The 26,381-nt window shown below is 40.3% G+C and overlaps 1 protein-coding gene across 7 annotated transcripts in view; it reads left to right on the top strand.

The window, feature by feature from the left end:
* Window positions 1-26,381, top strand: part of EYA2 (EYA transcriptional coactivator and phosphatase 2) — a 101,189-nt gene that overhangs the window by 46,211 nt on the left and 28,597 nt on the right. For 6 of the 7 annotated variants that reach the window (XM_040609078.1, XM_040609081.1, XM_040609076.1 and 3 more), the window contains 7 exons: window positions 410-458; window positions 1,071-1,213; window positions 4,028-4,144; window positions 19,763-19,830; window positions 21,796-21,973; window positions 23,575-23,702; window positions 24,167-24,250. In XM_040609078.1, the coding sequence (XP_040465012.1) occupies window positions 410-458; window positions 1,071-1,213; window positions 4,028-4,144; window positions 19,763-19,830; window positions 21,796-21,973; window positions 23,575-23,702; window positions 24,167-24,250 (767 nt within the window). The remainder of the gene's footprint in view (window positions 1-409; window positions 459-1,070; window positions 1,214-4,027; window positions 4,145-19,762; window positions 19,831-21,795; window positions 21,974-23,574; window positions 23,703-24,166; window positions 24,251-26,381) is intronic. The other variant, XM_040609079.1, reaches the window with a different exon arrangement.

Genomic DNA, 26,381 nt, shown 5'->3' with positions numbered 1-26,381 from the left:
TTTTAATATTTATTTTTATTTGATCATGGTCTAGGAGAGTACCAAAAAAAGCAAAAGGGCAAAAAGTGCAATGAGTTTAAATCACTTCAGTAATCATAGTAGTTGCTTTTATAGCCTTTAATGTGTGAGTCATCCCACCAAAGCCCAGCTTCATGATTGATACCAGTCCCATGGGAAGAAGAAAGCGGTAGCTCAATCAATCGGTATCACCCTCAGTTAAAATCTAAACATGCATTTGTTATTAAGTGGAGAATAATTTTCTTACCTACTTCAGTTAGTAGAGATTCACTAAAAGTCATCTAATTGCTGTATATTTTTCTTAAACCAGCAGTGGTAAAAACAGTGGTATCAGCTTGGCCATAGAACAAAACATAATGAAAATCTAAGACCCTTTAATTTTGTTTTCCAGGCAGCAGCAAAGCAGCACCGCAGTGTCCTCTCCATCTGTACTCCACAAAGTGAGTGCTCGTGCCAAGTGCTGTAATTTAAAAACCGTGTTTTGCTGAACAGCCATTTTGTGCAGACTTTGTCACCTTAAAGAGCATTTGCCTTAAGCCCGTCCACCTGTTCCCCTGCACGTCTCTGGCCCAGTGAAGTAACTGGTTCTTAATCTTGTTAGATATGGAGTGAAAGAAGGTTTGAGGTACTGTGCGCTGTACTTCAGTACCCCTGGGAATCCAGACCTTATCAGTTTGAATATTGTTATGTTTATGAGTGACCGCAGAGGAATATGTTGAAATGTCAGAGGTTTCCCACGACACTAGCTCGTTTAGCAAACCCAAAATGAAACATGAAAAATCAGTGTTGATTTAATGTTTTTAACTTGCAGATATTTTGCACAGTCTTAAACTCCCCATGCATTTAGGTAGCTTAATCTAATAGCTCGTATCAGGAGCTGTATACCAAAACAAACTTTTGCCCCAGTCTAGTCAATTCAGAGTTCCCAAAATACTCACCATCTTACTTTGGATATTACTTTACCAAAATGTCTAGAAGTGTTCAACGTGTGCTCTAGAAGATCATACACAGAAACTCTTGCCTTAGACCTTCTGTTTTCTTGTTCTGAATAGACATTATCCCCATATAGTGACAGTCCCATCTTTCCCAACAATGGCAACGTATGGACAGACTCAGTACAGCACGGGAATCCAGCAGGCTGCTGCATACACTGCCTATCCTCCTCCAGGGCAGCCCTATGGCATACCCTCCTACAGTGAGTACTTTGACATCATGTTACCTTTGAGGGCATTGTCCTTTTGATCCTAGAAAATGTATGTTTGAAGTCTTAAGCTTTAGAGTGACAGGTCATTTCTGTCCTGGCGATGTTCTCTCCTTGGGCTTAGAGAGAAATCTGACTTGTTAAAAAGGTTAGGATTACTTTGAACTACCTATCAGAACTTGATATCCTGGGTTGTGACCAAACTAGGTAAGTTTGGAGCCAGTCAGATATGAGACAGCATGAGAAACTCGGGTTCAGTAGGATGTGCCACTTGAGAGCAGTAGCTGGTGAGTGCTCCCATGACTCACTGCCAAGACAGTCTCTTGCAGTAAAAAGATACTTAGGTAAACTACACTGCACCTTTCTTGACTCTTCCTGGAGTTTCAATGATACAAGTTATTTTAAGAAAAACTTTTTATATATTACTATGGGAATAAGGCATTGGAGTAATGATACGGAATACTTTTGGTTTGGAAGACGGTTTATATTTAAATGGATGGCTGTTAGCTGTAGATGCAGTAAACATTTCTAACCCCAGTCAGCTGTGTTCCCTGCTTTCCTGCACAGCCTTGCCAGCAGCTGTGGGGAGATGGTGCTGGGCAGGAGCAGCTGAGGGATTCAGGCAGGGGGCTAATTAAACCAGCACTCCTGACAGAGGAATGCCTGGTAAACCAAGTATTAAGAGTGTCTTCAAGCTCTGCATGGAAATACCAAGCTCTTGAGGGAGCTGGGAAGTTCTCTCCACTGCTAAAAAACAAAGAGATGCTGGTTCTGCTTAGGTACAGCTTTTTAACAGAAAGCTTTGGGCTTCTTACTCGCAGGTGGTACTGTGAGTGCTGTCTTGCAGCTTTAACATGGCTTCACAGTTCTGTCTCTACTCATGTTTTCTCTTGTGCTCTTAAAAACCTTTATTTGCTTGGCAAATACAGTATCTCTTCCCAACAAGAAGTTTTTATACGGCCACTGTCAAGGTTTTTACTGAAGTGGGAAATTCAGTGCAACAGTTTGGAACGCCAGGGAAATGGGCTTGGCAGAGCTGAAGCTCTACCAGGATGATGAGAGGAATGTTTTGAGACCCTTTCCTGGAGCTACTTGTGTGGTTGCATCAGCTGGCTGATTTCCAAGGCAAACTCTGAACAGTTGTCCTGTTAGAGCAGGTGAAAGTAGAGCCATTTGCTACTGCCTAGAGTCTTTAGGGCATACATGTGTCAGGCCCATATGCTGCTTATAAATCCTGTGGATGACCTCTTAGCATCCTTGAGCAGCAGTTTCCCTCCCCCAGCCCATATACCCTCTCTAAGATACTCAACACAGCATATGAAAAACTCCACCTGGCTGACAACCAAGAACAATGAAGCGGTATTGTTTTTAGACACAAAAATAAAACTCTGGCCAGTTTCTAGACAAAATAGAACATTGTGTGGAAATTAATTTGGTGCTAAGTTATTTCGCTGTCTGACAACAATTTTTAGACTTCCAAAAAGGCCCATTTGCTGAAGATTAATTGTAGCTGGGGTAGGTTGAATGCTTGCATGAGAGTGCTGATGTAATGGGTTGTTAGGAAAAGCGGCTTCTCTGCACACACTTGCAAATATCTCTGCTTCCCCAGCAGTAATAGAGCCGGACGCTTGCACCAACACATGTTCATGCACTGTCCAAATAAACTTCCCATGTTTCACAATGCAGCATTGTCATCTTGTTGCTGACTTGTACTCAGATTGCATTGCAGCTATTCACACCTAAAGCTACAAGAACTGATTTTTATTGGAGAAAACATTATCTGGGAGAATTAATTCCCAAGCTGAGCAAATGCAGACTTGTTGCTTTTAAGAGACATTAAGGTAGAAAACAGCATGTTTGGTGAAAGGCATGTGAATTCAACTTGTCTTTTAGCAACTTAGCCTACAAGCGCTAAAAGATGGCAACAGCATGGGAAGTGTGTAAATCCGAGGCCAGAACATCAACTGGGTCTTTGTTGTAGTCCCAGCATTCAGGGTGTGTCTAATGGCCATTTTTTGTTTTGTGCAAATAGGCATGCAAAAGAGGGAAGGATCACGCCCAAAGGGTTCATAATAAGACGCACCTTTCAGCTGTTTATTTTAATAATACAGCTGTACAGTCTCAGCAGCATCTCAGAATAAAATATCAACCCCTTTCACTACCAGCAAAGGTTTCATCTTGCAATGTTTAATTCAGTTACTGCTGTTGCCCCTGTAAATTGTCAGTTTAATTGCCTGATTTTAGTAATGAAAAGATTTTTGTGGCTTCAGGGCTTACCTGTTGTTCCTCAACTGTATGTTGTATCTAACTGAATAGATGATAACCCTCTTCTATGACTTGCCAATAAATATTTTGCTACCAAAGCTGAAAATTTAATCCAAGTAAAAGATAACTCTTGAGGTTATTTTGCTGAAGGTCCTCTTGCTTTTTAATCATTTATTGCATCTGATAACTGTTCAGAAAGTTCATGAGTCAATGAGTTTAATTCTAAAACAAAACTATTTGTTCATAAATTGGTTTTGAAAACTATATTATTCATGGTGGTTTATCCATCTTACCAAAAGTTCATTCAGGTATGGATACAGCCGACTCAAATATTATTTGTGATGGATTTACTTGCCTATTACTTAAAACAACTGGGTAATACAGGTACTGATTAAAAAAAAAAAAAAGTGGAAGAAAAGTATAGGAAAGCTAGAGTTTATTAGGTTACAACCTAGCTATGGTTAATTCCTAAACTTGCTTTTTTACACCTTCATGTGGCAAACACTCATTTTCTGTTTTTGGTTCCTATGATATGCCTGAAAGGCATTAAAACAGAGGACAGCCTGAGCCATTCCCCAGGACAGAGTGGATTTCTTAGCTACGGATCCAGCTTCAGTACCCCAGCTGCTGGACAAGCACCGTACACGTACCAGATGCATGGTGAGTACAGCTTAGTGCCTTGCAGGATGTGCTATGAGAGGTCAGAATCCTGTACCCCTATATTAGACCAATTCCTCTTTTGCAATTACAATGGAACGCTTGGGTATGGGCAGTCAGGATAGGTGTGGAGGTAAGTCTTCTTACGTCTGTTTTGCTCATCAAGGCATTAATTGCTGGCTTAGACACTGAATCTAGCACTAGCATACCCTAGCAAAACTTTGCATATAAACAGTATAAGCTTGCCTTTCTGCAGAAACTGTGTTGGTTTTTTTTTTTTTTAATTAATTTTGTGACTGCATACCTGGGTTTGTTGTGTTAGCGTGAATTCCAAGATTCTGAATGGAAGCAAGACAGAGGTGGTTTTACAGTTCATGCAAACAGTACTGTTAGTATTATACTTCTGCTTTATGCTGTCCTGAACAAACTGCTCTGTGGTTAAACTGCCCTGTATTCTCTCCACTAGTTTTTGTTTTTAAAAAAAAACACCTGATACCTTGATACTAGAATTTTTTTTTTTTAAATGTTAAGACATGACTGATACCTGCTAAGATACATCTGCCTATTTTAACACCCAAAGTACCAATGTCACTAATTACCTACAGACAACTGAGGTAAGGTTCAGAAAAGCAGAGCTGAAAGGAGTTTTTTCCTCAAGGTTACTGAGCTAGGATTTAGTAAGTTTAGAGTAACTTTTATTGTTGTCATAATTGTAACTGATTATAAAATAATCAATTGGATTCTCTTAAGGCTTCAGAGACAGTGCCTTGTGCTTGTAGCTTTGCAACATTTTGGTTTGTTGTGCAACCAGGAAGGCCAAAATACACTTTTTATTTCTAAAAATAAAGTTATTTTCTTGTCATTCCATTTGAGAAACTGTATGAAACACCGGCTCTCAGGAGATTGGATTTTGACTTGCCAACTCCAAGAAACTCATGAAAGAATTTAAATCTGAATTGCCAAGAAGAGTAAAGTAAATGTAAATGGTGGAATTTCATTTGTGTTTCCTTTTAGTCAATTTCTAGTATGGTATTTGATTTCTTTGAGCATTTTGTGCTGTTGTTCAGAAACCTGAACTGCATGTGGTAGGTTTTCGTTATTTGACTGGTATTTCATGTGCTTTTTCCTCCACTGTGTACTGTTCCTGATATTGTGGACTGTGTTGGGTTTTTTTAAGTTATTTGTTTCTTTTCCTGGGACTTGCTGAATCATTAAACGTGAATTGAAGTAGTACTGCTAAAATTTGGATGTACTCTGTGTAATCTGAATTTAAAAACACCTGTCCAGGCAATCCCACAGAGTGATGATAAATTCTTACAAAACAATAGCAGATGAGAGGAACTGTAGCATAACCATTTCAGCTTTATCAATCATTTTACTTACAAGAGGAATAATGAGTATATTCTGAGAAATGGATTACATCCTTAAAACATCACTTTATCTCTCTGCCTTTACCTTGAGTCCCCTGGGGGTGCAGTTTCATTCCTCACCTTACCTCATATTCTGGGTTGGCTTTGGTGTTTGTATTGAATTTGACTAGTAAGAAGTAAAGATTATATTTTGTCTTCTGCTAAACATCAGCATACCTGCATCTGAAAGTGCCTTGCATTACGCATGAATTGCCATGAGCGCATGAACTGAGGCAAATGTTAGAAAAACATTTCCAAGAGATCAGAATGCAAATGTTCTTGCATTTATCTTATTATCTTATCAAATATCTTCAGTATTGTCAAGGATGTGACAGTAGCACAAATGAACATACCTCAAGTAGTTTAAAATTGCCCAGTTTAGGTGCTGGTGAGTGGGAAGAGTCAGGAAGCCTGTCAGCTATGCAGACTAAATGTGCTGCACCCTTTCCTGCTATGGTTATACATATCCAGACTCACTAGTTTAAAAGCAGCTCAGGTACAACTGCAGCAGCTCTCCCAGCAGTGGTGCTAGTCCATCTGTACCACATGCACGTAAGTTCTCTGAGAGGCTGGAGGAAAAAAGTCACTCCAAGTGGAGTGGCTTTGCTGGAGGGAAGACAAATGCACATGAGGATAAAGCTCTGCCTTGGCTTTGTCCTTCCCTCAGAGATTTTGCAAGGCTTGGAAAACCAAAGAGGAATTGCATGACTTTCCCAAGTTCTTGTAGAAGCCATGAAAGGGGAGAGAGATCAAGTCTCTCACTTTACTTTTTTGTATTTTTCGGAGTCTTTTTTTTAAAACCTCTAGGCAGAATGCCCTTTTGTGTCATTACACGTAGCTATCCCCCTTGCAAAACTGTCTCTGTCCATTCTCTTGGTTCTTCTCAACCCTCAGTGTGAAAGGTAGACACACACATCCAGTTAGATTTTAAGTCTGAGAGCAAATAACATCATAAACAGTTCTGAAAACTGGGAAACAAGGTAAAATCCATTTTTTTTCTATAAATTATTTAAGAAAGCTGAAGACAGAGAGGTGACCCTCTGCTTTGAGTTCAAGTTCTACTGTTTTGTCATAGCACATATCTCTAACACTGAGATGGTTTCTGTGGCTTGAATGCCTCATGGACATGCTGAAGACACCTGGGTTGAATGTGACACACACACGCAAAAAATCCCAAGAAGTAGCTTCTTTTTTTTGTCACCTTGACTCCTACAAGTTTCACCTGTCCTGCTCCTGACAGGAGTTCAGGTTTTGGCTTCTGTTTTGCTCCTTGAACATACTGATCTTGTCTTGAGATTGTTCTATACTGTCAGCAGTGGAAGTAGTCTCTTTTTAGTAAAGCTGTGGCTTGCAGTTACCAGGAGTTGTAGGTACTGGAGACAACTCCATTGATAGGCTAAAGTGCTGAGTCTGTGCTCTCCTGGGGCAATAGCAGCCGTGCTGCCTCTGGACTAGCTGCTGTGTGATTAGATACTGATGGCTGTAATACCACTATTGACAAAAGTACAGGCATTTTCTTTTGCTGCCTTGGAAGATCAGTGTATTCATGTCTAGGTTTCTGTTGCTTTTTGTTGCCCCAGAACACACCTTCCACATGTGCTTCTTGTTAGCTTAGAAGGGTCTGAGCTGTTTGAGAAGGCGAACTCTTGACTTACTTGGGACTGAAGTTAAGATGGCTCCTTTGTTCAATCAAGAGATTTAGACAAGGAAATTTTGTGCATCAGCTCTTCAAAATGTTACACTGGCAAATAGTGACACAACAATGTGTTGTACCAAAACAGGCTGGGAGGAACTTCATACATATGTGTATGAGTATGAATGTGCCCAGAGTGCTTTCAGATAATGTTCCCTAGGGTGATGCTATGGTATTAGGTGAAGTCACTTCTTTTCAGATTTGTAGGCCAGGAAGATAATTTCAGCCAGCTCACTAAGCCTTTAATGCAAAAGAAAACAGGAAAAACAGTTTTTGCAAGTGACAGGTGCTTACTCCAAGGCAAAGGGAGCAGGAGTAAATGTGTCTTCCTGTTGTAAACAAATATTTCCACGCTGCTTCTCCTCGCTCATGAGAGTAACAGTCTGAAGCTCCCTGATCGTACCGTTTATTTACCTTGCTGAGTGCTAGTGAAAGGTTTGAGTGAGAAGCCAGGAGCCTTCCTGTGCTGAGTGCTACCGAGGAATGTGTGCTCAGTGCTTTCCCACGCCACAGCACTTGGGGGTGGGGAGCTGATCACTCAGTCTCCCTAATGCAAGCAAGCAGCTCTCTGTGCTGCTCAGCTCCAGGACCACTGAGACTTCTGCCCAGTTCACATCAGTCCTTTTGGTCACCCTGTTGCTGACCCAGGGAGGCACTCTGAGTGATGGGCTAAACCAGCTGAAAAGGGCAAATTTTTATTTACATATTTTTATAAATCAAATTTCAGGCGGGGGGCTTTAAGAATCAAAGTCTTAGCCCCCACTTCAAGGACAAAATGTCTTTTGCATCAGGCTGAAAGAGCCATCTTGAAGAGGGTGACATGCATGGGATCAGCAAGGAAAGGTATCTCCAGGAGCGTGTGCTGCTGTTTTGTGTTTTCAAGTGTGAGGAAAAAAATTTCTTAAGCTACTCTTTGTTAGTATTGTAAGATGGTAGTAGCTCAAGTGCATACATGGCATAACTTTGGTATTGTTTGCCTCCGTTGAGAACCAGCTCCCAGAGCAACATAGTGAAGTCATCTGCAAGCGGGTATGGGTGATCAGACTGAATTCTGAGCAAATTGTGCAGCCTATGTGATTTCTTCGCACTGCCCCCCTCATCTATGAGTTACATGGTCCAGCCAGCAAATAGGCATCCATCCTAGGTGTGTTACACCAATGACCAAGGAATAAATGACATCTTGAGTGACAGATACTTTGTCTCACAGGGCTCTAGGACAAATGTTCTTCTTCCTAAGTGCCAGTGTATTTGGTGCTGGTTTGCTTCCTCTCATGTTTCTTTGGTACCAGCAGTAACTCTGGCACATGTCAAGCTGCAGCCTCACCTCCCCGATAGCTGTTGTACGTAACAACTCATTCTGAAGCCAAATTCTGCTCTCTTAAGATCTGTTTGTTTTCATTACAAATGCAGATGATGCAGGTGTAATGGGGTGGCATTCAGCTTTTCATCTTTAACTCCTGTTATCAACTATATTCTTGTTCTTGAGCAAGAGGAGAATTCACTAGAACAAGAATGAGGATAGAATATGCTTTTTGTCATTAAGTGGAAAATAAAAACAAACTTTTACAGCAAGCCAGAAGGGGAAATCTATTTTCATGCTTCCCTAGCATGAAAATAAATTAAATGTGGAAAGGTTTATAAGCCAGATAGTTAATGCAATAGGTCACACACACATATAAAAGATGAGATTGGCAAGTTCCATAGCTCATAAAAGTGACATGAAACTATATCACAAAGGTACTATAGATTGTTTTATAATGAAACAAAGATATTTGAAATGCATGTGGCCAATTTGGGAATGCTACTCATTTTTAGTGTCATGAATCAGAAGATGATGTAACAGTGTGCATTAGACTTTTGTCTTTAAAGTGATAACATTTTTAATGCTGGTAAATAAATGTTGCTTCAAGGTCTATGCCGTTTCTTAATCAGTCCTCATGTAAGTGTACAATTACAGCACCAAATCCCCAAACACCACCCTGGGCTAGATATTAGGAGTATATTGTGCTTTTTAGCACAATTTTTTCTAAGTTTACATTTTCTGAAAATTTAACAGTTCAGTGATTTGCTCAGACTTCTGGTGAAATTATTATTCAGTGGTAGAAACTGAACATAAGACACAAAGATTATATTCAACTTCTGCCCCAAAGAGCTTACCATCTTAACTGGCAGTCGAGGAAGCTGCTTGTTGCTAAGGGTGGGGGAGAAATCTTTGGAATATAAGAAACTTACCAGTTGGTGAGCTATGTAAAATACAAAGAGAAAACTGTGCCAGCACATTAGCTGACATAGAAAACTGTCAGCTATGCAGAGTGCAATAGCAGCCAGCTTATAGAGCATTTCCTGCGGTTGCATGAGCATGTGTTACTCCTTTATTGCACATCAGGCCATCTCTTCTCAGCTTGTCATTAATTCCTAGACAATGCCTTGCCCTTCAGTTATTACTGCTAAAATGACAGCTGGTATGAAAGTACGAAGTTGCACAACAGTTAAAACCGTGGCCAAAGACCACTGTGGATACTGTCATTGGGCAGGAAACGATTTGACCACTCTTCAATTTTTTTAATATCCAAATCTATCTACCCGCAAAATACTTTTTACATTACAAAGGAAAATTCAGTTATGTAACTGGGATAACTTTTGTTTGCCAAGGAATTGCAAAGCAGTATTGAGTTTGGTACAGACTCAAATTTGGGGCCAAAGACCTTTGGTACTGCTAAGCATTTTTTTTTTCTTTGTAGAGTCCATTCTGATCAGCTGTCAAATAATGAATTAATAGAAAGCAGCATTTCTTCCATGCAATGCTGATTTGAAATGGACTAATTGTATATGTTGCGTATGATTGTGAAATTAATTGCTTATGAATTGTTCTCCTGGCTTGAGGCCAAATAAAATCTGAATGTTTAATTAGAAATGTTTTGATATGCTGGAAACATTTTGACTCTTGTTACTATCTGGATAATCTAGACAAATTTTTTTCCAAGAGATGCCTTAATTTCTTTCAATTGTATGCCAGTTTGTGTGTTACATATTAAATATGAGGCAATAAATATCTATTTGGCATGAATAGTTAGCTCTGTGTGCATGAATTTTGCAAAGGAAGTGGCATGTTTAATTTTAAGCTTGACTCTTTAAGTACTTAGTGGTGAAATGTGTGAGAAGGGGAAATTTCAATCTACACTTGAGAAATAATGGATCTCACTTTGGCATACAGTTAGCAAATCCATCTGAAGTCCCAGAAAATAAAGGAGAGTGAGAGCATGTTCTCAGCAAACTGCCACTGAAATGCCTTGAATTCATAAAATTAAAACCTCAGTAGAAAATGAGTAGTGTCTTTTAAAAGCTTCTGTTTCACAGCTGATTTGCATTAGTTGCAGTCTAAAACTGTGGCAGTAAAGCTGCGCTCCACTCCATGGTGAGTTCAGCAGGGAGAGGCCTCTCTTCAGGAGGGGTCAGACCTCACTTTTTACAGTGTAAATACAAGGTTCCTCAGAATAACAGCACAGTCTTCCTTTCAAAGATTTTTAAACACCAGGGGCTGACCATGCTACATTTACTTTGTTTTAAAACAAGCTGTCTTACAGGAGAGGGAAGTCAAGGGGAGAGGCAGTGTTGACAGTGATGCACTGTAAGCTGCAAGGATCTGTGCTACTGCTACCCAAAGGGGAAGCCTGCTTTAATTTTTCCCATTTACCGTTTTTGTGAGGTTTCATTCAGAGCTTATTCCTTAGTCATCAAAGGGGGGGATTTGGGCAGAGGTTGTGCTATTGGAAGGAGTAGACACTAGGGTAGATGGCCCTGAAGCTAGGGGAGCAAATGTGTGTTTGTAAGGGAGATGGGCTGACAAATCATATGTAATTTCTGCTGTGTCTGGGCTCAGCAGGGGTTTATTGTCAGTGCCTTTGTCCCTTAGGAACACCAGGGTTTGTGGTAAGATTTAAAGCTTGTGTTGGGGACCCAAGTTCTCCTGGCTGAATAGCACCCATGGAAACTCAGAAGTAATAGCAAGATTATATTAACTGTAGAGATAATAGTGGTACAGCCAAAACCAGGAATCCTCTCTGAGATGGAGCATTTACTTTGGAGATAGTGTGTGTGTGTGTGCTGTCTGCTGAGGTACTCAAGAGGAGGTTTCACCAGAGGAATGTGTGGAGGAGGGCTCTGCCACACCCAGCTGTCTGCTGTGAAGAGCTGGCTTGCACTTCATGAGGCTTCATCCTTCTAGCTTGTTTCATACATTTTAGAGTGTCTGTCCAAATCTCTGTGCTTAAGAGCCGCTACAGGTGGTTTTAGAAGGATATGTTTCAGTGTAAGACAAGTCACCAGTTCACTGCAGGAAATGCTGGATAAAATTCTCTGGTGGCCCTGTACAAAAGATCAGACTTGATATCCATGAAGTCTAGCTGGCTGGCTGCGTGTTCACACTGAAACAAAATGTGCAAGTACTGCCCAGTAGTGATGGTGATGCTGTTTGTACATCATCGCCACGACTGTGAACCTTGCTTATGGATTAGGGTAAACAGAGTTAGAGAAAGTATAAAGGAGGAGTAACTGCATTAGAAGCAGTAACTTGAGCATTTTGGCCTCCTATCAGTGCAGAAGTTTTGGAGAAATTGCAGAAAATGAGTATTTTGAAATGTTAGTTTTGCATATACTGAGGAGGAGGAACTCTTTCCTCAGTGTGAAGAGCAGGGTGGAAGGAATCTTGAGAGTTTTGACTGTCTGTCGATAGGCTTGCAGAAGATGGTATTGGGCAGATGGAAGCAGGCATGACAGTCATGAATGAGAGAGAAGCAATAGGCTAGGGGGACAACAGTAAAGGAACTGGATAAAGAAAACACGGTTTGTTGTACGATGAGGAAGTGGGAGCCAACAGAGAAGACTAAAGTGATGTTTCCTAACCTGCTGCTTGACTGTTGGGAGCATGTGTGGAGGTCAGACAGAAAACTCAAAACATGAGTTAATGCCCAAAATCAGTGTAGAAAACAGTCACAGAGGTGTTTGGATGTCACGGAGACTTCTGTTTGTGGATTTTATTTTCATCACTTTTCTAGGATGTAAAAAAAAAAAAAAAAACAAAGCCATAGGATGGTAACAGCTTGGGTAATTATAAAATTGGCCTTGATTATTCACCTTATCGTGCAGTTGGCATAAATAGGCTAAAATGTTCTAGAAGCTTCACTGAATATATCATTTGGTATACCTAATAATATTTTCTTGAAAATACCTAGAAGGCAATAGAAGAGCTAGTGTACAATTACACGTAAAAATCTTTATCAAGAAACATAGTTTCATAGCTGCATAGTCAAACACTGGAAAGTTAGGAAATGTCAGATTCATGATGCTGGTGCAGTACTGATACCGCTTTCTGATGTGTCTCATTTCCAGGCACTGTGTGAGGCAGTGCTCTGATAGAAAAAATAGAATGCAGTCTACAATCAAAGACTGTGATGATGTTTGTGGATAAATAAGGTCTGACCCTGCTTCAGTTAGCATAGGCTGTGCAACTCGAGAGTTTCTTAACTGCTGTGCTGGCATTGGATAACTGTCTTGCATGGGCTTTTTAATATGTAATTTGGATGCACTTTCTATTTATATTGGCAGGGTTTAAACACTGAAACTTCTGCACTACAATACTGTCACCTCTAGAACTACAAGAATACCTGCACTGTCTGAAGAACAGTCCATTGACAGTTATTAAAAGGAGGAGGATACAACCTTGGCTTAGAAAGTCTCTAACTGGCAGGTTAATTGAAGTTGACAAGGCAATACCAGGGCAAAAATCACTCCTCTGCTTTTGACCTGTTTCTTACTTTTCTCTAAGCATCTGCTGTTGGCCACTGTTGTGTTTGGTGGTTTGGGTTGTTTTTTTTTTTCCTGGAGGCACTGCAGTACTAAAGCAGTGCATAGAGGGGCTGGAAAAGCCTTGGGGCAAATATCTGGCTTTAGAGTGTTCAGTTGAGTGTTGCCACCATGCTAAGGAATGGCTGAAGGAGTGGAGACACTTGCCCAGCTTGCTCTTTTCTTTTCCGTTGATATTTAGAGAGTCACCTTGCTCAAGGGGAAGGGAATTACTAAATAAGTAGCTATGCTCCCAAGCCAGATTTTTATCCCCAGCTGCATGGCAGCGGATGTTATAGGGCTAGTTAGATTTCAGTGCTGACCTGGGAGCTGGAATCTCATAGCTACTAAACAGCACAGGAGGTGGCAGATCCAGCTTTCCTTTATCATGGCTTGTTATCTGTCAGTGGAGGATTGTGTCCAGGATGAAACTACAGCTGGAGGAATCTTTAATCTTTAGTGTCCGTGGAGTCACCTAAATAAAGTCAGTTTTGCTGCTTCTTTCTTCGACAAGGGATTGCACAGAGACAGTCTACATCATTATCGTAAGGATGTTCACTTTCTGACCCAAAATGATTCCTTGTGATTTGTTTTTGAAGACAATCCAGTGTGATTTCCTTCTATAGCTGCAGCATCATTTGATAGGAGTTGTTAAAAGGAACACTTTCACAAAACATAATAAAATTTAACTGCTTTCCCATGGTTCAAATCCTGAGAGTAATTATAAACCATCCCAGCACTTTCAACACTATTGTTGAGCTGGATTGAGCTATACAGGTGACCAGGCTCCAAAAGATGGTAAAAGCCAGGCCCTTAAAACTGCTCTGGTCATCACTTATTAAATCTCTTTGAGGTTCTGTGGGTTGAGTACTCCCAGAAGCAGGCACCAGGGGAAGAGCTTTGACTCAGAAAAACTGTACTGTGAAATGTGGTTTATATCACCATTCAGAGTGCCCTCAAACACCTGGTCAGGCTAGCAGGACTGAATGGGATTGTAGTGGGAGACAAATGGACATATTTTAAATGGGTTGCATATCTGAGAGTATTATCTGCAGGAAGTATTCATATGCTTCTGGGAGCAATGTCCTTTAATAGACACTGCTGATGTCAAGTGCTGTAGCGCTGTAGAATCATGCTTTTCATCTAGGTTAATATAGCGCACTCTTCTCTGTACTGTCTGAGCCCTTCCAGACAGAAATACAAGACTTTTTGGGGAAGGGTTCATTATGCCTAATGGCAAACAGTTGAGCAATATGCTGCAAAGTACATATGGGTTGAGTTTTTCATCTCCTTTAACAGGTCAGATAGTCTTGAAATACCTCCACAGCTGACAGCCATGCAACATTTTATGAGTTTTCTTGCCCAATAAATGCAGGCAGATGTTGTAGGATTTGAAACCTTACAAGGCACTGGAGTATAGCTGGTGGGAGGTAATTTTGATGAGTGCTTAACCTCTCACTAAAAAAGTAGCAGCTTGGAGAAGGCAATATTTACTGCAGGAAACATTAGCTTGTCAGAGAGCTAAAGCACTGCAAAGAACCTTTCTGAATGACCATGCAAGTCTTCAGCCAGATGTTCTTCATAGCGTAGAGTAATGCACGCTCTGCTGGGAGTTAGGCCTTTCCTTGCATCAGTCACAGTCAGCATTGTTTCCTGTAGGAAAAGAGCTTGCTGATCTAAGAATACACAAGCCATTATATGCAAGCTAGTAAAATACCTTGCAATTCAGCTGAACCCTGTAGGCATTTATTTTATTAGTGCTAAGTGATCAAATAATCCTTTGAGAGAACTCTCCCTGGAACCACTACGCAGTTCATCTACAAGTTAGAGGAAACACTTAGATCTAAACTTTGTTCATCTATTTCAAGCATATTTAGGAGTGCCCATGGTTGCCACCCTCTGAACACCCTCATCTCAATCCAGTGTTCCATCTTTTGAGTGTTCACAAGCTCACAATTTCTGCTGGCTACCCAGAGGGCTGTGATAAATGTTCTGCTGTCCCTGGCTGTGTCCTCCTCTGATTGTTGAGTACTTAATTGAATACTGGAAGTGCAAACCATCTGTTCTCAATACAGCAGCTTATTCTCTTCTGAGCAGTACAGGAGACTATGAGAACACCTCCCAGATGTCAGGGCTCTTCTGACCTGTGAAATGCAAGGACACAAACCTGATTTTCAAATTGGTCTGAACTATACCACAGGCTGATCCTGTCTCTGTAAGACACCAGTAAGACTCCCTAAGACACCAATATTCCTATGTCGTATTGTGTGTTCATAAGCTGAAAGAAAGCCTTTTTTTAGCAATGCCAGAGCATAGTTTTGAAAATACAGAAAAAACCCATGAATATTCCCTTATTTTCTTTACTTCCTTTTACCTGGAAGGGAGGCAAAGAAATGCAGCCTGTTATTGCAGTGACTGAAAGACAGAAAGGGAGAAATTGAGAGGAACGACAAGCTGGCATAAAAGTTTTTGCAGGAGCACAGTCCAGAAATTATCATTGACAGTGGGATAGATTTTAAAATACTGGAATTGAAAGGGGAATGAGGGGAAAATAGCAAATGAAATCCATCTGTATGAGAACAGGAATATACCATCAATCAGTTCACAAAGAGTTTCTCTATACATGTTGCCCTTGGACACTCATATAGAGAAGGGCCACATCTACTTATCACGGAAAAGTCATGGCACTGAGTATGTATGGCATACACATGCCTTTTATGCGGTGTCGTTTCATGCAAGTGTGTTTGTGATATACGTACTTTACAAGAACATTTACAGTACCGTACATCTGAAGAGCTACTCTACTCTAGAGTCCAGATTGTTTTATTACCAACTAAATGTTCTTTAAGCTACCTGTGAATGAGGGCATTGTGACATTTAGCAATTGGTTTGATTGAACACAGATGTGAACCATATTCTATATGGAGAAGACCCAAAGGGAGAGATCCTAGGCTTGTGTCTGATTTGCAAGTAGGAGTTTGAATGCAATTACTTAACATAGAGCTACCAAGATAGATGGAAACAAATAGCTTGCTCACACAACTGCAGTATTGCAAATGTAAAATCAGCTGCAGTTTGAGATGGTGTGCCGACTTCCGAGGTCAGGAAAAAAGCCAATATATGTGAAAGCAAAAGTCCTGTGGAAATGGGCAGTATACACTCAGAAATGGGAGGGGGCCAGACAGTCACATACATTGCTTACAAAGAGGCTTCCTAGGTATGCCCCATTCCCCATTAGCACGGCTTTCTGATGTCATTCCAGTCTCTCTCCGAGTTTTACAAGAAGTGCTATTACCTGGGAAGGCATTTGAAAAAAATTATTACATGGGGAATAGGGCTGAATTGATAATGCCAGTATGCAAGGTCTGTTGATAATTTTCCAATGTTTCTTGAGTGTAAAATTTGCGGATGCAAAACTGGAATTGCATGTGGCAAAATTAATTTTATTACAGAAAGGTTTATTTCTTATTATCAACTTAGGGAGGGAAAGTGAACATTTGGGGCTAGTTCTGTTGTGTGTTCTGAACTGTTCAGTTCTACAAGACTGCTCACAGAAACTAACTAGCAAGCCTCATTCTCTGTTCATAAAGGGAGAGGATTTGTCCTTGTCTTCATTGCCTGTGGTGCTTGTTTGTTTTCCTTCCGTTTGAACCGACTGCATCATTGAAAATATGGTCTCTCCAGTCTGGCCTGTGAAGTGGAACAGGAACTGACATAGAGTAGTCCCCACGAGACAGCTGTAGTCCCCAAAACAAAAGGCTGATGAGATGAAATATTTCTGTACCTGGATCTTCAAGAACTTTCTTCTCCATTTAGAGAATTGATATTTTTTTTTCTCCCATCTTTTCATCCTTGTTCAGCTGGAAAGAACCTCCAAGTCTTTACTAGCTTTGGTTGTTTGGTTCCTCAAGTGTCCTTATCTGTATCTATTCTACTAGAACAATACTGAGCTGCTGAGATATACTGAGCTTAGCAGCTCTCAAGGTATACCCGGGGGGCGGGGACAGCGTGAATGTGTTGCATTCTCAAAATGCAATGCTGTAGGGGCAGAAAAAGAGAATTGTGTTTGATCTCAATTTAGACAAGCTGTGCTCAAATAGTTGGTCATACGCTCAAACTCCTACTTGGTCAGAATACAATGACAGGGGCCAGAATAAGTGAAAAACCTGAGCTGCCAAAATCCATTCTGAGGATTGAATTTAAGGTTATAGGAAATACCAGTCGTGAGCACTTTTCACAAGTATTTAAATACACAGATAAAAAAATGAGGAAGTTTAGTTTCTGTCTCTGTACCACAGTCCTTCTTTTGTAGATCCCCTGGGCAGAGGGAGCCAGACTCCAGCAGCCTGAAGGGGAACACCCAAACTTGAACCTGAGGTAGCTCAGCTAAAATGGCAAAGCTATAGTCTACAAAACCACAATGTATAATCTACCACATAGGGTCTAGTCACAATGTACTACTGTAGGAAGCTAGGGAGCATGAGTCATTCCCTGTGTTTCACCCCGTCTTCCTACCCTCTTCTCCCTGCTCACATACCTACGCTGCGTGTGCACAGACACACTTGCTTTGCACAGCTGGTGCGAAGTTCAGAGTAAGTTCATTCCAATTGTACAGATCTCTCCTCCTTTTTATAATTCTCTCTGTTTGGAAACCAGGAAGCTATGGTATCATGTGCAGGTAGCACAGCAATAAACATGTTCTCATCACAATTTACACATAAAACGTGAGTCCCTCGAGGTAACTCATCCCCCTCTTGACAGCTTTAATAAAGGATGATGGATTGTTTCTAAATGACAGTTTAGGAAGATCAAAAATTCCCCCCTGTATTGTTTTGAGCTCTGGTGTACAAGAGCTGTTTTGTGTTCTGTGAAAGTTGTTTTTGCCTGTAAGCACTGGGGCTCTATTACTCCCCTTCACAGTGGCGAGAAATGCTTAGTTACCACAGGAATATATTCATCCTGCTGCATACTCGTGACTTTTTGAAAAACTGCAGAAAAGCAAAGCCTAGCGTGGGTGGGAGGTGGGCAAATGCTGATAGCTGAATGTGTTGCAGTCTTCAGGATGCTGCTCTGGGCAGTCTCCCCATATGGGTTGTGTGGAGGAGGAGAGACTGGATAATGATCCACCCAGAGTTGCCTCCAAGGGATGAGTGCCAGGAGAAGGCATCACCTGCACCCACCTGCACTGGCTCAGCTCTCCAAGCCAGCATATGCAGGGGGGCTGGGGAAACCCAGGCCTCCAGGTACCTGGCAGTCATCTGCACCCTCTTTTCCCCCTTTCTGCCCTTTTCTTTTTAAAGACTATATGTGGTAGCAAATTTCTTCTGGAGAGCAGAGTCCTCCCTCTTGTTTCTTTTTGGCTTGAGATTTATTTCTCAGTGCGTGTGCTTTGTAGCTGCACTTGGCAGAGTGGAGTTTGTTCAGCTGTCCATTCCCTAGTTAATCTGGCGTCTTAAAATAAAAACAAGCAAGTGGATCTTTGGAGAAAGGTTGCCACATGAAGACGTGCAGAGTGTCATATGGTTAAAAAAGCACTGCTCAAAGTCATTCACATGGTAAAAAAGCAGATAAGAAAATAAGGCTGAGTGCCTGATAAGGGCTTGGTCTGATGGTAGTCGAGCGAGGTGACAGAATGAAGCCCAGACAAGAGCCCACCTTTGTCACACAGCACCAAGATTGTACCTCTTTCATTGTGGAAGTAGTGGGTCTGAGTGCTCTTTAGAGCCCATTGCCTTCCGTTAGGATGGAATATGGCATAGTCCAGCTTTTGCCTCCTGTATGTGATCAGCAAGCCCTGAGAGAACACTTTTGGTATGGATTCTCATCAGACCACACAAACTCAAAAGGAAGTTCTCCACCCATGTGAAATGGAGAATCTTGAAATAGGAAACAGTGTAGACTGGAGTTAAATCAAGGCTAGATCTTGCCAGGGATGCAGGATCCCAGGGATGGGAAGCTTGCAGCTGTCCTACCACTTCCCTTACGGGCTGCAGAGGAGGACTGTACCTGTAGATTTTTTCTGAATCTTTACTTCTTCACCCATAACATTTTTGTGGTAATGCTTCCTCCAGCTAAGGAGTCCTGGCTGGACATCAGCTGCTTCATTTGGGACAGAACCATGTAAAACTCACCTGTCCATCCTTTTTATTCCTAGTATCCCAGGATGAAGCAATGTTTTTGCTCCCTGCTGTCCCAGAAATATCAGCAATACTGTTTTTATGTGTGGGATATCAACACCAAGGAACAAATTTTCAGTCTTCTAAAAAAATCCCAGGTACCTGGTCCATAAGGACAAATTGCAGGACATACTGATGCGTGAAAGAGTGTGTGTGTGGCTGTATACGTATTTGAGGGGTTTTTGTACGGAAGATGATGATAAAAAACACTTCCATTATTTATTTGAGAAAGAGGTAATTGAATTTAACTGAACTTTAAATTTGGATTGAATCCTTGTTTTCCAGCTTTGTTTCCCAGTTCCCTAAGTGTTTGTTTTAGTGTAAGCAGTGGTTGTCTTTCAGTAAGCAGATCTCAGTAATAGCCTTAAGTCTTAACTGTCAAGATTAGTGATGATACACTTTTTTTCTAGTGAGCTGGTACTTTACTTCCTGTTGGAAATTGTTTATATCCTGTTACTTTGATTGGTGGTGTGGTTTATGACTGTGATATTCTTTCCCTTAGGCACAACAGGGATTTACCAGGGAGCCAATGGTCTGACAAATTCTGCAGGATTCAGTGCTGTGCATCAGGTATGGTTCAGCATTTATTATTGGCAACTTTGTCACTGAAAGGATTGGTGGATGAGAGAGATTATTCTGGTGTATTTACATATATTTAAGGTATCGCTATGTGTTTTGCTGAACACCACTGTGCTCTGTTCCTGTGGCCTGTCTGTTTCCTGGACTTCGGGTTATCTTAATGAATTTTAAGATGTGTGTATCGATACATACGCTTGCACAGACTGCAGTCCTTGCAGGAGGAGGATACCCCAGCAGTCTGCATGCTGCTGTAGCAGTGCCAAGAGCTTCATCATTCCTCTGCCATGTTACAACTTTCAGATGTTTTCCATCCTCTGCAGAGCGCTCTGCTTCTAGGATCGTCTGCTGTCTTGGCTCTGTGTAATGAATATGAACAATTTGAAAGAGGCATTGGCAGGCCCTGATAAATATTGAGCCATCTGAGCTGTCTGTGTGCTTCCATCTTTGACAATACACCTGTCTGTGGGCTTCATGCTTCAGATACCTTGATAAATGTGTGTGTATAAATAAACAGCATGCGTATATACACAAGACAGATGTTTTTCAGTAACAAATGGCTCTTCTTGATTGGACCAAACAAATGGGTACACTGTCCCAGAAAATGGGACAATTTGGTTGGCCAATAATTTTAATTCCGTGTTTGTAAGGTGATTGTTGACTTGTATTTTTGATCATAACAGTGGGCAATTTCTTTATTCCTTCAGTTTTTGGCTGAAGACATCAGCATTTGTTGATAGACGTGCATTTGATTGAAGTATAGAGGTTACCTATATATAATTGGGCTGTTTTCTTTATTTTGTGGTATTCTTTAAGAGAAAACGATGAAATTCTCTCATTTCTTTTTCAGTTTAATTGTTCTTATGACAACTTGAGTCTTTGTTCTTGAGAGCTCCCTGGTGACTGAAAGTTAATGAAATAGCTGTGTCACAGACAAAAATGTAAGCTGTTAAGGAGGAAAGTGCTTTTAGTCTTTCTAAAGACTATTTATTATTTAATTTTATTTAATACCAGAGACTGATTGGCATTTCTGAGGAAATAAAAGCTTTTTGCCAAAAGACAATCCCCAGACCATGAATACACTTCTCTATCTGAACAAGCAAACAGGTGGACAAGAGCAAGAGTTGCAACTAAAATGAAAAGAAACAAATTAAACCTTTTATGTTTTAATTGTCAAGAGAGAACTTTTCTTATCTGTTTTGATGTCCTGCTTCTCACAAAAAAAAGAACATGAGGATAATGGTATGAAGTTTGTTTGGGAGGCTTAAAATCAAGACAAAGGGTTTTGTGGTACCTCAGCTCCCCAAGGTCACTTACACCTCATATTTTTAGTTCATTTTTCTGTAGGGTAGGGAAGATAGCTCAGGCATTTAGTTATTGGTGAGATAGTTGGACAATGTCAACTGTGAACATGGACGCAAAACAATTGCTATTTTTTTCCCTTCATTTTTATAACCTATTCTAACAGCTGACCAGAAAATGTTGCTGATCATGGGAAAGCGTGTTTTGCTCCTTCCCTCACCCAATTATTTATTCTGTTCTAACTTCTTCCTAATAAATTTTGTTTTACAAAAGAGAAGTTTCTGTGTTTAGTTGTTTACAGAGACTGTGTGTTCCATTATGGCCCTTTTCAAAAAGCCACCCTACTTCACTCTATTGTTGAATTCTGTAATACAAAATGTCAGCACTGATAACTAAAATCCTATAGAAATCCTATAGTAAAAGCAGAAATTGCCTGAGTTCTGACACCTTGTGTTAGTTGATCATAATAATATAGGAGTATGTTTAGGAGAAGCAGAAATGTAATTTTGTAAGTGACTGAAACATGGTTCTCCACTGAAATATTCCTGAACCATGACCTGCTGCGTGCCTAGATAACACTGCCTTTGTGGTGCCTTACTCATTTATAAGATAAAACCAGATACACAGAAGTTAGATGTTTCTTTTTTCCCCTCAAAGGAATATTCATCATATCCAAGCTTTCCTCAAAGCCAGTACTCACAGTATTACAGCTCCTCCTACAACTCTCCGTATGTGTCTGCAAACAGCATCAGCCCCTCAGCCATCCCAACCTCCACTTACTCTCTGCAGGAGTCTTCTCACAATATCACCAGTCAGAGCACAGAATCGCTGTCTGGTAGGTGCATCTTTGGTTTTCAGATTGGCAGTAAATGTAAACACTATAACCACGTTGTTTGGAATTTTTTAAAATACATCCATTTACATGGATAACTCAGATTTCCTAGTACTTCACAGTTCTCCTTATATGATGCAACACAGAGTTTTGGGAAGAGATTCATTAGAAGCTCTGTAAAAACATCCTGTGTCATTTTCATGAGTATACAAGGTTTGATCTCTAAAGGTAGTACAAAAAGATAAAACAATTACATACAAAACCGAGATCAGTACTGAGGGCTAACACGGGTAGCAGTGAGTTCAAAAGAGCCATGCTCTGAAAAAGCTCCCGAGTTTCCTGATTATGTGATAACTTTTTAGCCCATGTCTCTGTCAAGTTTCATATTCACCTCTTACAACATTTAATGTATGTATTCATAAGCGAGTACATCAAGAGAAAGTTCCTCTTTTTAAAAAATCAACACAAACTGTTTGTCTAAGTTGGAAGTTCAAGGAGAATTCCATGCAAAAAGGCTTCAAAATTTGTCACCTGTCTTTGAGTGCTTAATTTTTAAAGTCTCAAAGCTTAATGGTTTATGGATTTACTCATGGATTATAATCCTCCAATGTACTGTTGAAGTACAGTCTTCAGATATCACTTCCTTACTAAAGTTTTCATTGGCATGCAATAACATTTATGTAAAATGCCACATAATTTGTGGATGATCGCTGTATACACCCAGTGCAGGTCTGCTGACTTAAGAAACAAATCTGAACATCTGTGGTTGCTCTAAAAGAAAAATAAACTAATATTGTTTTTTAAAAAGAAGTGATCGCAGATTGCTCTAAAAGCAGTTGGAGGATTTTCTGTTCCTTAGATCTTATCTCAGCCTTTTTGAGAAAGGGCGATTTCAAAAAGGCTTGTTAGGCACAATCCAAGCTTCTCTGAAGAAGAATATGGTTATTCTAGGAAGGTGGAGAGGCCACAACTTAGCAAGGTGAAAAGAAAAATATGTTTGAAAAGGATTTGTAATGTAAGGTAAGTGAAATCCAGACAGGTTTGTGAAACTCAAGCCAATCAAAACAGATACTTTACACCAGGGAAATTCACCTTTGACTGTCTCTTCTCAGTTATTTCTAAAATAGTATCGTCTGTGAAATGGAATATAGCTACACTGGCTAGCTATATATTTTTAAATAAAAGTTGATGTTTAAAGTATATTTTTAATCATAAGCATTCATCACATTTAAAATATTTTTTTTCAGAAGTTGAATTGGTCTTGGTTTCCTTTTCCATTGACTTTCTAATTTTTCTTTTGAAGGGGGGGTGAAGAGTAAAATTCCAAAAGCTATTCTTTTGCAATGAAAAACATGGTAAGGTTTTTGAAGTGACACATCCATTTTAAAATGTTACATATACAGTCTTGGTGATTTTTGAAATTGTTTTAACATCTTAGGAGTTAAAACATTTCTAACAATGTCATCTATTGACGTGAAAAGAGTAAGATTTTCTCATGGTGTTTTCACATGTTTCTGATGCTTTTCATTATAAGGTTTCATGCTTTAATTATAATGATAGAGTGCAAACTTTAACTTTACATGGAATTTCTCTTTTCATAATAGGGGAATATTCAACACCACCAGCAAAAGATACGGAAACAGACAGACATCACAGAGGGTCAGATGGCAAGGTACGAGCCCGGTCAAAAAGAAGCAACGATCCTTCCCCTACTGCTGACAGTGAGATTGAGGTAATAACTTTATATAATTTATATTCCCTTAGTAAATTCAGCAAAGGTAAAAAGTTGCATCTCTTTGTGAATCCCATGATCAGACTAGTGACTGGTAAGAGCCAGAATAAAATCAGTAATATAACTGGAGGCTACAAACACGGGTAGTCAAAATAATAGCTCAGTTTCTATGTTATCAGCATGTCAAACTGTTCTTCATATGTACATTTCTTTCCTTTGGGCTTTTCATAAGTCTGCTGGTTTGTTCCCCTGACTTGACATGCAACAAGGGCTTTCTGTGGTGTTAGGACAGCAGACTCTCAGGATGACTAGCGCACACATAATTCCAAAATTCCTGATGTTTCATTTTGCCTGCTTTCACAAAGCATCAACACTCAGTGCTCCAAATTTCCTGACTGAATGATTTCTTGCAATTGCTTAATAAGTAACTATATTTCTTTTTTCCACCCCATCTGTCATCACAGCGTGTGTTTGTGTGGGATTTGGATGAGACGATAATTATTTTTCACTCCTTACTCACGGGAACCTTTGCATCCAGATACGGGAAGGTAAAATTTAATTTTTTTAGCATTACTGCTTGTCCAGCCAAATTGCATCGGGAACTGTGGGGGCAGCTAATGAGACAGCTTTTCAAACAGATGCTGCCAATTTTATTCAGACATATTTGTGTAAATATGTCCTGTGGTATTTCCTTCTAACATGTGAAAATTTAATTTACCTCCCTTTCATGTTGCGAGTAGCCCCTTGTTTTTCAAAAGCCTGTATTGTTCAGTAGCTGCTAGATAGGACATCGGGATATTCTTTCAATGTCTGTCTTCTGCAAGAAAGAGCCTATCAAGCAGCCAGACAGCATTAACTCTAGCCTGAATGAGGTAATAAATTTTTTTTGTGAGACCAGTGTTTTCTTACGAATCTCAAACAACTTTTTAAGACAGATTTTGTGTCAGTCGAGGTCAGCGTGAAGAATACTGGCTGTGCTTCTCACATGTCTGCTGAAGCTCACATTTTTAAGGAGTTTTAGGAACCATATTTTTAGCTATCCATACTTTAGATACCCTTTCTGAAATCCAGGCAATTCAATTTTTTTAGGTGACTCTCTCTGTGGCTGAACAGACTGAACTTGACTGCTAAGGAGAAAACACTGGCTCTTGGATTTAGTACCAGGTGCTTCAGTTTCTTCCTAAGAGAGCTTTTTATGATAAAAACTTAAGTCACTTTGAATTACAGAATGTCAAACACTTTTAAATGGGTAGGAAAAAAGACAGTATCATTACCTAATTAAAGGTGGATGACCTAGTTGGCAGCTGTTTCCACACATGGCTTTGAACAGTCAGCTTCATCAGGAGACTGGAAAATAACCCTGCTTCTCTCTAGAAAGCAGAAATATGATTTGACATCATTTCATGGGTTTACCAGCTGTACTTATTTTACGATGGTTATAACAAGCTGAATGTGTAATTAGTAAGATAGATTTATTGTTCGCTGTTAGATGTGCACAGTTGTAAAGGATATAAAATGGTGTTTGTGGTGTGGAAGTCTACTGCAGCACTTGGAATGCTGCTAACACTTCTAACAACACCCTCTGAAAAGCAAGGACGTGTTTCCAAGCAGGGATTTATTCAGACCTATGTTGTACAAGGTAATTGAAGCGGTTACTTTTCCCAGGGAATGTAATGAACAAGGCTGTCTGAGGTATACATGTATAAGCTCAAACCTACTGCCAGCAAAAAAATAGAAAGAATTAAGCAGGATCAGGAAACATAAACTCAGGCTGCGTAGGTCTGTTATGTGGTCATGGTTAGCATTGGGTAGGGGCTGCAGTATGCGTGTGGAGAATTCCCTTAATGGGCTGACTTTGTCCTAGCATAAAACTTCTGAAGCAGATGCCTTCATCTGCTGCCTCCTGCACAGATTTAGAAGGTTTGGATTTGGGGTCTGCTGCATGGGGGCAGATGGTGATGGACCGAGGGGTGTGATGGGCCTGTGGAGGTCAGAAGCCCTGCCACTGCAGTACCTGTGAGCTCTTTTTGATGGGCTGCCCCAAAGGCAGACTGGTGTGGGGATGAAATGGGGTCAAGGAGTGGAGCCAGAAGGGTTTATCAAAAGCACTCAGCAGTGGTTAAGCTGTTCCTGTTGGCTCTGAGAGCAGAGTTAAGCCAAGACTGGATACTTGTGAGCAGCAGCATGCAAAAGGGACTAGGGAGAGAGAAGCAGGAAAATGGAAACTCGAGGGATTGTCTGCTTTGGAAGGCCTTTAAAGGTACAAAATGACAAACTTCTGTTGGCTGTTTCCTTTGTGCAAATGTAAAGAATCATACAAACAGGAATATTTTCTTTGAATGAATGAATCACCTTTTCTGTTAAGTTACAACAGGCTCTTTGAGAAACTTCTCTAGAAGGATTTTTTCATAGTTCTTCATTTGTTTCATCGGTATTAAATTCCTCAGGGCTTTCCTATAAGGGAAATGGTTGTGTTATAAAAGCATTATAGGCTAACGGCTTGATCTAAAGACAACCGGAGGCTTTGGTGGGCTTTGGAACAGACCTAAACCAAGAGGAAAATACAGCACACTCAGACAGGCTGTCCTGGGAGCTGTTAAATAGTAACACAATTCAAAAATGTTTAAGTGAGCTGAACTGTCAAGTACAAGTGAAGTAGTGAGCCAGAGGTTAGTAGAG

This window comes from Falco naumanni, chromosome 10 (genome assembly GCF_017639655.2).
Source record: "Falco naumanni isolate bFalNau1 chromosome 10, bFalNau1.pat, whole genome shotgun sequence".
NCBI classification, from domain to species: domain Eukaryota; kingdom Metazoa; phylum Chordata; class Aves; order Falconiformes; family Falconidae; genus Falco; species Falco naumanni.
This window is presented reverse-complemented; position numbering and strand designations above follow the sequence as displayed.